Below are 12,834 nucleotides of genomic sequence, written 5' to 3'. Positions count from 1 at the left end.
GGCTATGGGCACACATATTGTTTACAGCTGATATGGCACATTCTCATGGATCTGTGTATATATATCACTTTTGCTTATTAATACTAGGAGTAAGCTAGATTCCTTGTGGGCAGCCACACATGAACTAGACAGAGGTGGGGGACAGAGCTGCAAAGCTTTACTGAGGCAGCACTCGAGAATCCCCATGGCCTCTGCGTGGCATGCATGCTATCCCAAAGAGAGGCAGAGGTGCTGATAGACGTGCCTGAAGGGGACCTGGGGTCAGAATAAAGACACCATGTTGGGAAGGACCTTTAGACCCAAAGGCAAAGAGCAATTTCATGGACACTAGTAGAAAGTGCTTATTTGTGATGGACCAACTTTTCTACCTTCAACATAGCTTAGAGTCAGCGAGTCCAGTAGCAGAATCAGATGGTTGCCATAACTTGGAGGGGGCGTGGGTGGGGGAGAATATGGGGAGTTACTAATGCAAGGCCATAAAGTTTCAAGCTGTTGAATAAGTTCTAGAGGTCTGATGTACAACATTGTACCAGTGATCACCAATAATACATTTAATATAGTTAAAAATTGAGGACGTAGATCTCATGTCAAGTGGGTTTTTTGACAATTATGCCAATAAATTTTAAAAAATCAGGACAGACCCTTCTACATTGATTTTCTCTGTGTGACTTTACTGAATTCACTTTTCAGTTCTAGTAGTTTTTGGTGGAGTCTTTAGTGTTTTCTTTATATAGTATCATGTCAGGGCGCCTGGGTGGCTTAGTCGGTTAAGCGTCCGACTTTCGCTTAGGTCATGATCTCGCGGTTCGTGGGTTCGAGCCCCGCGTCGGGCTCTGTGCTGACTGCCAGCTCAGAGCCTGGAGCCTGCTTCAGAGTCTGTGTCTCCCTCTCTCTCTCTGACCCACCCCTGTTCACGCTATCTCTCTCTCTCCTAGAAATAAATAAAAATTTAAAAAAAAATTTAAAAAAAGAGTATATAGTATCATGTCATCTGCTAATACTGAGAGTTTTATTTCTTCCTTACCAATCTGGCAATTTTTATTTCTTTGTGTTGTCTGTAGTGGCTAGGACTTCCAGTACAATGTTGAATAAATGTGGTAAGAGTGGACATCCTTTACTTGTCTGATGGCTATTATGTTAGCTGTGGATTTTTCCTATAAACCTGTACTGTGTTGAGATATATTCTCTCTAAACTTATATTGTTGAGGGTTTTTTTTTTTTATCGTGAATGCATGTTGTACTTTGTTGAATGCTTTTTCTGCATCTATTGAAATGATCATAGGGTTATCATCCTTTTTCTTATTGATATGATGCATCACATTAACTGTTTTGCAAATATTGAACCACCCATCCATCCTGGGAGTAAATCCCACTTGATTGTGGCATATGATTTTTTAAAATGTATGAGTGGATTCGGTTTGTTAGTGTTTTGTTGACGATTTTTGCATCTATGTTCATCAAAGATATTGGCCTGCAATTCTCTCTCTCTGTGATACCTTTATCTGGCTTTACTACCAAGGTAATGCTGGCCTCAGAGTACACACTTGGAAACTTCCCTTCCTCTTCTATTTTTTGGAATATTTTGAGAAGAATAGGCATGAACACTTCTTTTATTATTATTTTTAAAATTTTTATTCATTTTTCAGAGAGAGGGAGGGAGGGACAGAACAAAGTAGGGGAGGGGCAGAGAGAGAGAGGGAGACACAGAATCTGAAGCAGACTCCAGGCTCTGAGCTGTATGCATAGAGCCCATGTGGAGTTTGAACCATGAGATCATGATGTGAGCGAAGTCGGACACCGAGCCGATTGAGCCACTCAGCCACTCTGGTATGAATGTTTGGTAGAATTCATCTGTGAAGCAATCTGGTGCTGGACTCCTGTTCGATGTGACTTTTTTGATAACTGATTCAGTTTTATTGCTAGTAACCTGTCTGCTCAAATTTTCTATTTGTCCCTGCTTCCATTTTGGTAGGTTGTGCGTTTCTAGGAATTTATCCATTTCTTCTAAGTTTTCCAATTTGTTGACAGACCCTTGGGTAAAAATTAAAGAGGATGCAAAGGATACTGTGGGACTTAGAAGATGAGGGAATTATACTGCCACGAGGTCACATAAGGCATACCTTTCCCCTGTGCACAGATGCAGTTTGGGAAAGGAGAGTAAACAGGGAAGAAATTTGATAAGACACTGACCTAAGTACACAAGGCAGAGGTCATGTTACTTAGAGATATTTCTTAAATTATTGCCCCATATTATCATTAAATTACTGCACTGAACTAAAATTTGGCACCTCCTGTCCCCCAACTACCCATTAGTCAGGGGCTCCTGAGAAAGAATAGATGAGTTAGAAATAAAGCAGCTGTTTATTCCTTGCACATCTGAGTGTGATGTGTGTAATGTTTGGCCCAAGTGTCCATGTTTTTTTCCTCAGTGTCATTTTCTATAGAAGTTCCCAAACTCAACTAAACACAAATACAGTATTGTAGACTGCTCTTATATCTGATCTGAGAAATTATTTTATCATGGGGACCTACCAGATAAGTTAATGAAAAACACCTAAAAATAGATAGATGATACATTTCTGGAGGACAGAAAACTGTATTCAGAACTTCCTAAATGCCTCATTAAACACACCCACACACCCACACACACCATATATACATGAGTGGGCAATCTAGAAAAGTTCTTGGTACATAGTAGGCTTTTAGTCACTATTTGATGAAGTGTGTTGGTGATTACTCATTCATCTATAATGGATACAGATGCTTAGTTTCAAGAGTTTCTTGACACTCCCTTGGCAATGTAGGCATGTGTACTTTGTGGTTTTCTTCTCTGAGCTTTTGAGATTGACTTAGATATTCTAGTTCTGGTTGGAAGTTTTCAGGGATAATGATCAAAAACAAGATCCTGACATTTTGGTCTTATGCCAAGAGCCTGTGAATCAATAGCCCTTGGGCAGTATTATCTAGGTTTTATTCTTCTGGAACATTTCCTTCTGCCCAGTCTTCCAGAAGAAAGAAAGAAGACTGGTTTAAATGAATGTTTGAAGTCTGCCTCAATCTCTGCTTGTGATAACTATCCCAAATTCATGTGGCCCTAGGTGATAATTTATAGACCTTCTTCCTTCTATAGAGTGAAATGGATAGACCTGGCAAATGTTACCCGATCTAAACCTCACTAAAAATTTCTAAACTATAAAAACTAGTTATCAGCACTCAAGGAGTATAAAGAATAGGAAGGAATAAAAGAGAGATACAAAACTCTAGAGACAAAGCCAGTGGAGCTTACAGTAAAATAAAACTTATGAAGAGTCAGTCATATTAAGAAATGCACCAAATACTATTAGTATTCATAGATTGGGCAGTAATCAGGTTTTCAAAGATGTGGTTTCTTCATATAAAACTAAGTGCCAAGTATTATGTTTCCTAGATTGCATCTTCTAGCAAACCGAAGAGTCTGGTGGAATATAGTATTCACAGAGTCTTCTCAGGCTTGGAGAAGTCCTGGGGGTCAGGAGCTGCAAAAGGAGAAGGTATAGGAGGCAAAGAAGGTGCTAACCCATTTTAACAAGACAAAAGCAGAGCATTAAACACTCAGAACCAAAGAAAGGAGGAAGCAAGGACTAGTTCTCAAAGAATATCTTTATATCATCTTCATGTGTTCTTTTTTAAAATTTGTTTTTTCTCCCTATTATATGAATGCCTGAGAATGAAGAGATATAGTGGGTTTGGTTTCAGGACACTATGGAATGGGAAAAAAACTAATTAGTTTGGGTCCTACATCATGGAATATGAGGGTTGAAGAAAAACCAAAAGAAGGGAGCTTGGCAGCAGTTAACTGCATGATCCCTGGGCATAGGAGTGAGAGCCATGAAGTCCCTGTGGTTTTGACAAAAGCCTTGGCTCCAAGTATTAAAAGAACCCATGAGTACATTATTCTGAAAGCTGAAATTTTAGTCTTCTGATTGAAAAATTATCCCTAAGTTCCTTTCAGTTGTACCTATGTTACTATGTGAAATGTATCTTCTTATCTAATTATGTGGAATCCGACTGTTCTTCAGCCAAGTGAATCTTCCCACTGTATGTCAAGCTACTTTGAGTCATTCCTGCTTTTTCAGAGATTAACAAATGCTAGGGGCATTGTGAATTTAAAAATACATGTTTGAATGTTGTATATATACCCTTCATCCTATTTTCTCTATAATTTATGATAAAAACTGCCCCAACCCATAAAGGTTGGTTGGATGGATTCCATCCCATGTTTAACTGTTATTTAACAGTTATCTGTTAAACATTCAGAACTGTTCAGGTTAGGTGCTTTCTAAGCTTGAATTGGAATAAACCAAATCACATGGTGGGATCAATGAGTGAATAGGCAATTATATTTTACATGATGATCCATTGTAAACAAGTAAGAAAAAAAGCCCTCTAACTGGTAATGTTTCATGGTTCAAGTAAGAAGAGATGGGAAATTAAGTCAATATAAGGATAATATAGGCTCTCTGTATCAAAAAGCCTCTTGCCCTGTAGGTGAAGCGGTTCTCAGAGGGACTTCCACTGAGAGGGAGCACTGTGTCTTTTTATGAATACCTGAACTACCAAGTTCCTATTAGCCTGTATTCTGGCTACAAAGACAATATTCTTTTGCCACAGCTCAGTAATTTCACTGTGATAATTTTGCCAAAGCCTAACAGGAAGAGCATTGCAAATACTGGGATATTTCCTTTCAGCCCTCCAACAACCTACAACTGGTTCCTGTTATTAATAATTCTACTAAGGTTCATCATTATGAAAAAGCACCTAGACTTCTACAGTTAAGGGAAGATAAGTCTGCAGACTCCTGCTCCAAATTGTTTCCTGAGCTGCTTCATTATTTACTGAGATTCCTGAAATGCAAACAATCAGAGTCTTATCAGGCAAAGGCAGATCCCTTGAGCCTTTTATCATTCTGTCTGCAATTTTGAATTTCCTCTATAACCAGACAGCATACCAAATGAAGCTAGACTCTTTAAAAGGAAATGAGGCAATTGGAATGTCAATTTTATTTAGTAATATATTGTAAAAACTTAAACAGCATATCCAGCTGATTGACAAAATCCATCCAACTGTTAAGGGCAAAACAAAACTATCTCAAGAGGTACAGTTATGCAGATCTTGCTTTTACCTATAGGCAGATATTTAAAGAGAGAAGGAGAGAGACAGAAAATATTGAAGCAGAATGCAACACATGGAATTGTCCAACTGATAAAATTCAGAAAGAGAATAAGGGAGTTAGAAGCAAGAATATCATGTCATGTTTTCTTTCTTCTTCTTCAATGAGCCTTTTAACTTCTTCCACAGGCTGTCTTTTCTCTTCAGTTTCTTTTCCATCAAGGATGGCATGGACTCTTTCTTGCGGATTTCCCTCACTAGACCATGAAAGGCGTCATCAATGCAGAATCTGAGGGCTGCAGAGGTCTCAAAAAAAGCACAGTTATATTCCCTGGCCAGACTCAAGCCTTCTTCTGTAGATACCTAAGGGGAAAATAAATGATATTAAAAAGAAGAAGGGAGGAATGCTTGGATCAAACACTATGTTCTTTACCAGAGCTATGTGCATGTTATGTGGGGAAAAAAAGTATAATAGAATTTTTTGTAAAGGAAGATTTCTAGAATTTCTAAACTTGAAAAATGAGAAATCAGAATCTGTAAAAGGGAAGCTGATGAGAACTTACTAAAAATCAATTCTCCAGGCTTCAGAAAAAAAAAGTAACAGAGCACCATGGTCAAAACCATGGCTTTTGATTAAAACTGCTTGGTTTCCAAGTTTCGTTTCTGCTTCATTTGAGTTTTGCAAACTTGGGCAAATTTCTTTTACCTTTTGGCCTAGGTTTTCTCATTTGTAAAGTAGGATAATGACATCTACCTCAAAGACTTTTTGTTAGTGACATTATCTATAAAAGTTTCATCAAACATGCTGAGTACATACTTAAAACCATTTTTATTATAGTCCAGAAGTTTCAGTTAAGAATAAGCCAGTCTACAGTTGCCACAAACTTTGAAAACAATCTTCTGGCAAAAGAAAACAAAAGCAAAACATCACTCATTATGATATAAGTCTCTAGCCAAGCACTTCAGAGATGGCTCTGAAGTTTTGTAAAGCAAAACTTAACAAGTCCATGCTGTGGTGTGTGTTATTCCAATGGGCTCTCTAGAGATTATAAACTGAGTGAGGTCAAGAACTATGCCTTGTCTCTTTAATGTCTCAGATATAGTGCCTGGTGCCTAAATCAACATTAGATTAGAGGAGAAAGGATGATTAATAAAAATACCTGGATTTAATAAGTATGAATTAAGATTCAAACAGAAGTGATGCACAAATATTTAAACAGGGGATAATAGGTCATTGTAGCTATGTGATAATAGTTCTGGTCAAATGTTAGCACTCCCATTAAGTCCTACCAGATTATTCACATTGGCTTGAAGAAAGCAGGAATAAGTCTGACTTAACTCAATAGGTTCTGATGAATTCTGTGCCCATACTGATCTTATTTTATTTATTATTTTTTAAGTGTTTATTTACTTTTTGAGTGAGAGAGACCAAGCATGATCAGGGGAGGGGCAGAGAGAGATGGAGACAACAGTATCCAAAGCAGGCTCCAGGCTCTGAGTTGTCAACACAGATCCTGAGTTGGGGCTCAAACTCATGATCCAGGAGATAATGACCTGAGCCAAAGTCAGGTGCTCAACTGACCAAGCTACTCAGGTGCACCTTTACCGATCTATCTATTAAAGTTACATGTTTATATGTGTTCATGTGTCCTGCCAAATCGAAATATATGGTGAACTAGAGACTCTATGACAAGGATTATGGGAAACAGAACTCCTGGTTCAGCAGGATGGATATATTTACCAGACTTAATTAAGAAACTTTGTTCTTTTAAGCTGACGACATTTTGGAGTTGTTTGTAACCAGAGCGTAAGCCACTTTTTCTTAACTGATATACCATGCCATACTGCTAATGAATGGTTGAATTGGGATAGAAAAACAGGTCTGATTTCAAAGTCAGGTCCTTTCTGGTCTGTGAAAAGTCAACCTCACCAAGGGTTTTCATTTCTGCTGGCCAACACACCAATCATTTTTTGAGCTCATTTCTATCTTATAGCAACTCAAGAAATGAAGCTAAAAGCAACCAGCTAAAGTTATTAAGATTCTGCATTACCAGCAATTAGAAAAAGTCACATATTAATGTGTCTTATTTCCAAGGAATCGAATCATTGGTGACAGTCTTACCAAATATTTTGACAGTATATACCATGTGATGCCATTTATTTTTCAGTCTTCTATAATAATTTTTGTAACTCAGAATTAATGGACACATATTTTATGTGTTTCCTATAGCAACACATTTATGGTATGATTTTCTAAAATTAGTAAGCTTATATATATATGTATATATGCATATATACATATATATACACGTGTATACGTGTATATATATATGTATGTGTATATATATATATATACAAAAGCAGCCGCAAAATCGTGTGTGTATATATATATATGTGTATATATATGTGTGTATGTGTATATGTGTATATATATATGTATATGTATATATACATATATATATACACAAAAGCAGCCGCAAAATCTCTTTAGCTTACAAAAGTGTTTCTTGCTTTCTTGCTCTCACTGCTTATTAGCAAGTGGAGGATAGACTGGCAGTTCACCTCCAGGCTGTGGTTTGGGATCTGGCTTGTCTCTCTTGTCTTCTTGTTCTAAGTCTCAAGCCCAAAGAGCACATCTTATCTGGGATATGTTTCCATGACAGTGCAGTGGGCAATTACTTACATCCCAGAGGTCAAAGAACAAATGGTGAAAACTGAAGTCAATGAAGCAGGATGTATACCAACCCACAAAGAATTGTAAAGACAAAGAATCTTCCAAAACCATTTATATGTAAATACAGCACACTATCTAGTTTAAAACAAAAAGTTGGTCTGATAGTACTTTTTTTTTTTAACACTTGTAGTTGAAACACTTCACATATAAAGATACAGGGTGAAATCTGAATGGAAATTAATACAAAAATGTTTTCTGTTGATATAATATCAGACAAAATAGTTAAAAATTACTACTTAAAAAGAGGAATCTAATATGATGATATTATACATTTGTATGTACTAAAAGTTGCAGCCTCATTTTGTAAGTGGACAGAGTTAAAAATTTTAATCATTCTCCCTCAGCAATTGAAAGAATATGTAGATAAGTAAGGAGATAGAAGGTTTGAACAAAATACCACACTTGATCTAAGATGCTCTACCCAACAACTGAAAACTTGACATTTTCTACAAACGAACCCTAAGCATTTATAATGCTTCATGCTGTTATAAAACAAATCTCAAAACACTGCAAAGAACCAAAGTCATTGCATATTTCCAAACAAATGGAATAAACTATAAGTTAATTTTTAAAAGAAGTAATAAACCCCCAAATATTTTTGACAAATAGATTTCTAAATAGTCACTAGGTCAAAAAAGATATCAAATGAAACACTCCTCATGGGATACCTAACACTCTGTTTGGAATGATGTTTACAGCACTACATCCATGTTTTAGAAAAGTAGAAACACTCAGATTTCACAATCAAAGTCAATGTCAACAAGTTACCATAAAAATCAGGAAATTAAACTGAAAGGAAGCTGGGAGGAGGAATGATAAAGACAGAGACCAATGAAATAATCATACAGTAGGGAAGACTACCTCCAAAGATACTAAACTGATAGACCCCAGGCAAGAAAGGTTAAAGGGAGAAAAGGGTACAATTAAACAATATTAATACTAAAAATGACAAAGTAGAGAGGCACCTGGGTGTCTCAGTTGGTTAAGAGTCCAACTCATGATTCTGGCTCAAGTCATGATCTCATGGTTCAGGAGTTCAAGCTCTGTGCTGACCATGTGGAGCCTGCATGGGATTTTTTTGCTCCCTCTTTGCCACTCCCCCTCTTTTTCAAGTTAACTTAAAAAAAAAAAATGACAAAGTAGACATCACTATATATCCTACAATCATAAAGCAATTAGAGAATATTATATTTATGTCAAGAAATTTGACAAGTTAGATGAAGGACAAATTCCTAAAACAAAATTTACCAGAACTTACACAAGAAGAAACAGAAAATCTCTATTATCCTATACCTTAGATAAGGAATTAAATATGTAATTAAGACCTTTCCACAATTAGGTCTCTGTGACCAGAAGCCTTCTTCAATGACTGTGTGTGGATATACTCACCAAACAACTTGTGTAAAAATGCACATATCTGCATTATCACAAATAACAAAAAAAACTAAAAGCAACACAAATGTTATAAGTGAATTTGATAAGCTGCTGTACATTAATAGAATGGAATACTGTTCAATGTACGTGAATGAAATTGTTATATACAACTGACATAAATCTTACATAATAGTGTTTAGTGACAGGAATCAGATCTATGAAACATTTTTGAGAAATTTGGCAAAGATAGTACAGATACTATGTATATAGTTCCCCATATACCCCATATGCAATTTCTCTTCTTGTTACATTAATATGGTACACAATTATACTTTTGGAAAATTGAAACACAAGAAAACTACTGTTTAGTGCTAGGAGATAATATGTATTTCCTTTGGTGGTTTCAGGTGGGTTTACTTTGTGATAATTTACAAAATGTATAGTTATAATTTGTCTACTTTTTGTATATGGTACATTAATGAAAAACTCAAACAAATTATATAATAAGTACCCCTCTGAATATGGAGCATCATTGTTTCCTCAAGTACAATAATATTTCTCTAGCTAAATATTTTAGCATTAACATTCACAGGAAACAGGATATATGAAGTCTCAGATCACATCAGATCCTGGTTAGTCACAAAATGAATTAAGTCTGGTCACATTTTGCCAACTACATTAAAACCTGTTTGTTTGTTTTTCAGAATTCTGAAATCACATAACATTATAGACTTAGGTTTCTAGTGGGAAGGTTCAGTACTACAAAGATTATAAATCATCTCAAAGCAATATGTAGTTTCAATAAAAAATACATTCTAAGTTTCAAAAGATTTCAGGATTTGAATGTTACATAGAGATAGTAAAACTCATAGGAAAGAAATATTTGAATTCTAGTAAGGAGGAGGCATAGATAAGAACAATAACGGTGACGCTGGATTCATCCTACTACAGATCTCTGTAATCTAAGGCAGTTTAGGTAGTGGGTTATTAGTTAAGGGCTAGACAGAGAGCAATGCAGTGTGATAGAGAATCTAGAAACAAGATTATAAAATATATAGTCGCTTGACATAGTATTGGTAGCATTCCAAATCAGTGGGGGAAGTGAGGATTCATTCAATGAGTAATTCATTGAGTAGTCATCATTTTGGATTACTTTTATGTATAGATATTATTTCATCTAGAAAAGGAAGGTAATTTTTCTTTGGGAAGAGTAGAAGTAGAAGGGGTTGAAGTCTTTAACTAAATCTGTGTATTTTTTCTTACACATTTGAAAAATCTTTTTATACAAACATGTTTATGAAATGTTTCCTAATTATAAAACTGCAACCATTACACATCATTGGAAACATCTAAGTTCAGTTAACAGTCCAATGTAAAAATCTTAATATGAAAAAAATAGAAAAATCCCATCCACAGATTTGTATTGAAAATGTATAAGCAAATGATAGATGACATAACTGCTTATTTTATTATTATAGCATGTTGAGGTATATTTGACTCTGTAGCTACTCATTGCTTTGGTAAGTAACACAGTAATCATGAACAGTCTATTTCAAGGCATGAAATATAATTGTGTATATTCTTAGATCCATTATCAGGATATTAATTCCGGGTTACAACTCATTAATTTTCACATTCATTATAATGAAATCCAAAAGGAAATTAAACTTAGTAAATATTTTATCTCTTTATGATTCCTTAAAAATTCTTATTAGATCAATCCCCTAAAGTTTTTATATTTTAAGAAAAATATTAAAGTGAAAGCATACTGTAAAATTCCCACATTTCAGTAACTTTTATCTCACATCAATATTGACAAACTATAATTAACCATCCCTATGTCAGATATTGGAATCAGTATACTATAAATTCAGTGGAAGAACATGAGTCCAAACACGTAAGAAGAAAATAAGTTCAAAGAGCATTAATTTTTACAGATTTTTGGCTTTATGCTTAGTAATTTTGGTCTGTTGACATCTATAAATAGTTCAACAGTATCACTAGGAATATTTTTTCGTCTATTAATGGTTCTGAGTGGTTCAGAACCAGAGTAACATAACAAAAAATAACAGCTTCTATATTAGGCTTCAAAACCAGGGTATATAACATATCCTTCCAATATATCTTATCTATCTAAATTGTAAGTAATACTTATATATTTATTTGGAGAGAGAGAGTTGTGCATGTGTGGGAACAGGGGAGGGGGCAGATGGGGAGAGAGAATCCCAAGCAGGCTCCATGTTCAGCACAGAGCCTACCACAGGGCTTGATCCCATGACCCAGGGATCATGACCTGACCTGAAATCAAGGGTCAGATGCTCAATTGACTGAGCTGCCCAGGCACCCCTAAATAAAATATTTTGAAATGACAAATATTCATCCATGCCATATAGTGACTGCTAAGGATGAAGTACAGTGTTAGAAGGGAATTAAGATTTTTATTTTCCCAAATGAGGAATTTCAGGCCCACAAAAGTTAATCAAATGGTTCAAGTCACACACCTGATTAAAACACCCATCAAGTTCTACTCTTGTCCATCACGTATTGTTTCCAATCCTTGCTTATTTCTCATAGTATCTTCCCAATTCCCTCTGCCAGTATTACACACACATATATAATTGATTATTCTGATCTGAGGTTTTATAACTTGAGATGATTCTTAAATTACAAATAGCATAGAACATTTTTATTGCATTTACATAAAAAGAAAATGCTAAATACAGAAACATAGGTAAAAATAAATATTGTAGAAAGATTATTGAGGGGTGGGGGAAGGAACAATTGATGCAGATTCCATTGTACCACCATACCCCTCAATTGCAAGGCAAGTTTGTGATAAATGTGCCACTCAAAAGCCTTAGAAAGCACTGGTAGATAAAAAGGGAATAAAGAAAAATGTTTCATACAAGTAATAGAAAAAAAATCAATAACCCAGGGGAACCATCTTTTTAATATGTGTGACCTTTTTCACCAAAGAAGATCACTGTATGATACACCAGGTACTCCCTGAAATGCCATTTCCCATCTGCCAAAGGAGGCTTTAGAGCACAGCCACAGCTGCATGGGGCATTGAAGAGACCACTGGGGCATGATGGTGATCACAGCCTGTTCTAGTCCTGGCCCAGCTGCTGATGGGAAGTGGCAAGCATGCTGGTCAATTAGAGCTCCAGTCCCAACAATCTGCTGACTTCAGGAGCTTCATTGTTCTTTATTGTAAAGGTATTCAGGATAATGGTGGTGGTCTAGTAAGCTATATAATTCTTAATAACCCAAGAGGAAATTCTGATACTGCTTTGCTATATTTGCTAATCTTGAATGAGGAGAGATTGGCAGAAGAATGGGTCTGGCTCTTTCAAGAGAAGCTTTACAAGCGTAGTATCTTTCGGTTCAGCCTACTGAACTGTAACTCTTTGGGATTTGTTTCTATTTTTTAATGTCTTTCTGTGTTTCAATTCATCCTTACCCATGAATAGTAATTTTCATTACAGTCTTCACATTATCAATGTAACAGGAATCATTTGTTAATAAGAAAATAAGAGGGAAAAGTTGCCCAAACTTAGCTTGTTCAGTTTTCATCT

The 12,834-nt window shown here is 35.8% G+C and overlaps 1 protein-coding gene and 1 long non-coding RNA gene across 2 annotated transcripts in view; one reads left to right on the top strand and one right to left on the bottom strand.

Annotated features, from left to right (window-relative positions):
• Positions 1-12,834, top strand: part of LOC144242650 (uncharacterized) — a 162,752-nt gene that overhangs the window by 135,650 nt on the left and 14,268 nt on the right. The window lies entirely within an intron of this gene.
• Positions 5,017-12,834, bottom strand: part of RIT2 (Ras like without CAAX 2) — a 381,589-nt gene continuing 373,771 nt past the window's right edge. Inside the window, exon 5 of the mRNA XM_077777640.1 lies at positions 5,017-5,511. Coding sequence (XP_077633766.1) covers positions 5,284-5,511 — 228 coding nt within the window. The 3' untranslated portion in view covers positions 5,017-5,283. The remainder of the gene's footprint in view (positions 5,512-12,834) is intronic.

The sequence above is a fragment of the Crocuta crocuta genome, unplaced genomic scaffold, assembly GCF_008692635.1.
Source record: "Crocuta crocuta isolate KB4526 unplaced genomic scaffold, BGI_CrCroc_1.0 scaffold36, whole genome shotgun sequence".
Taxonomy (NCBI): Eukaryota; Metazoa; Chordata; class Mammalia; order Carnivora; family Hyaenidae; genus Crocuta; species Crocuta crocuta.
The sequence above is the reverse complement of the archived record's forward strand: the minus strand, read 5'-3'. Positions and strand labels throughout refer to the sequence as shown.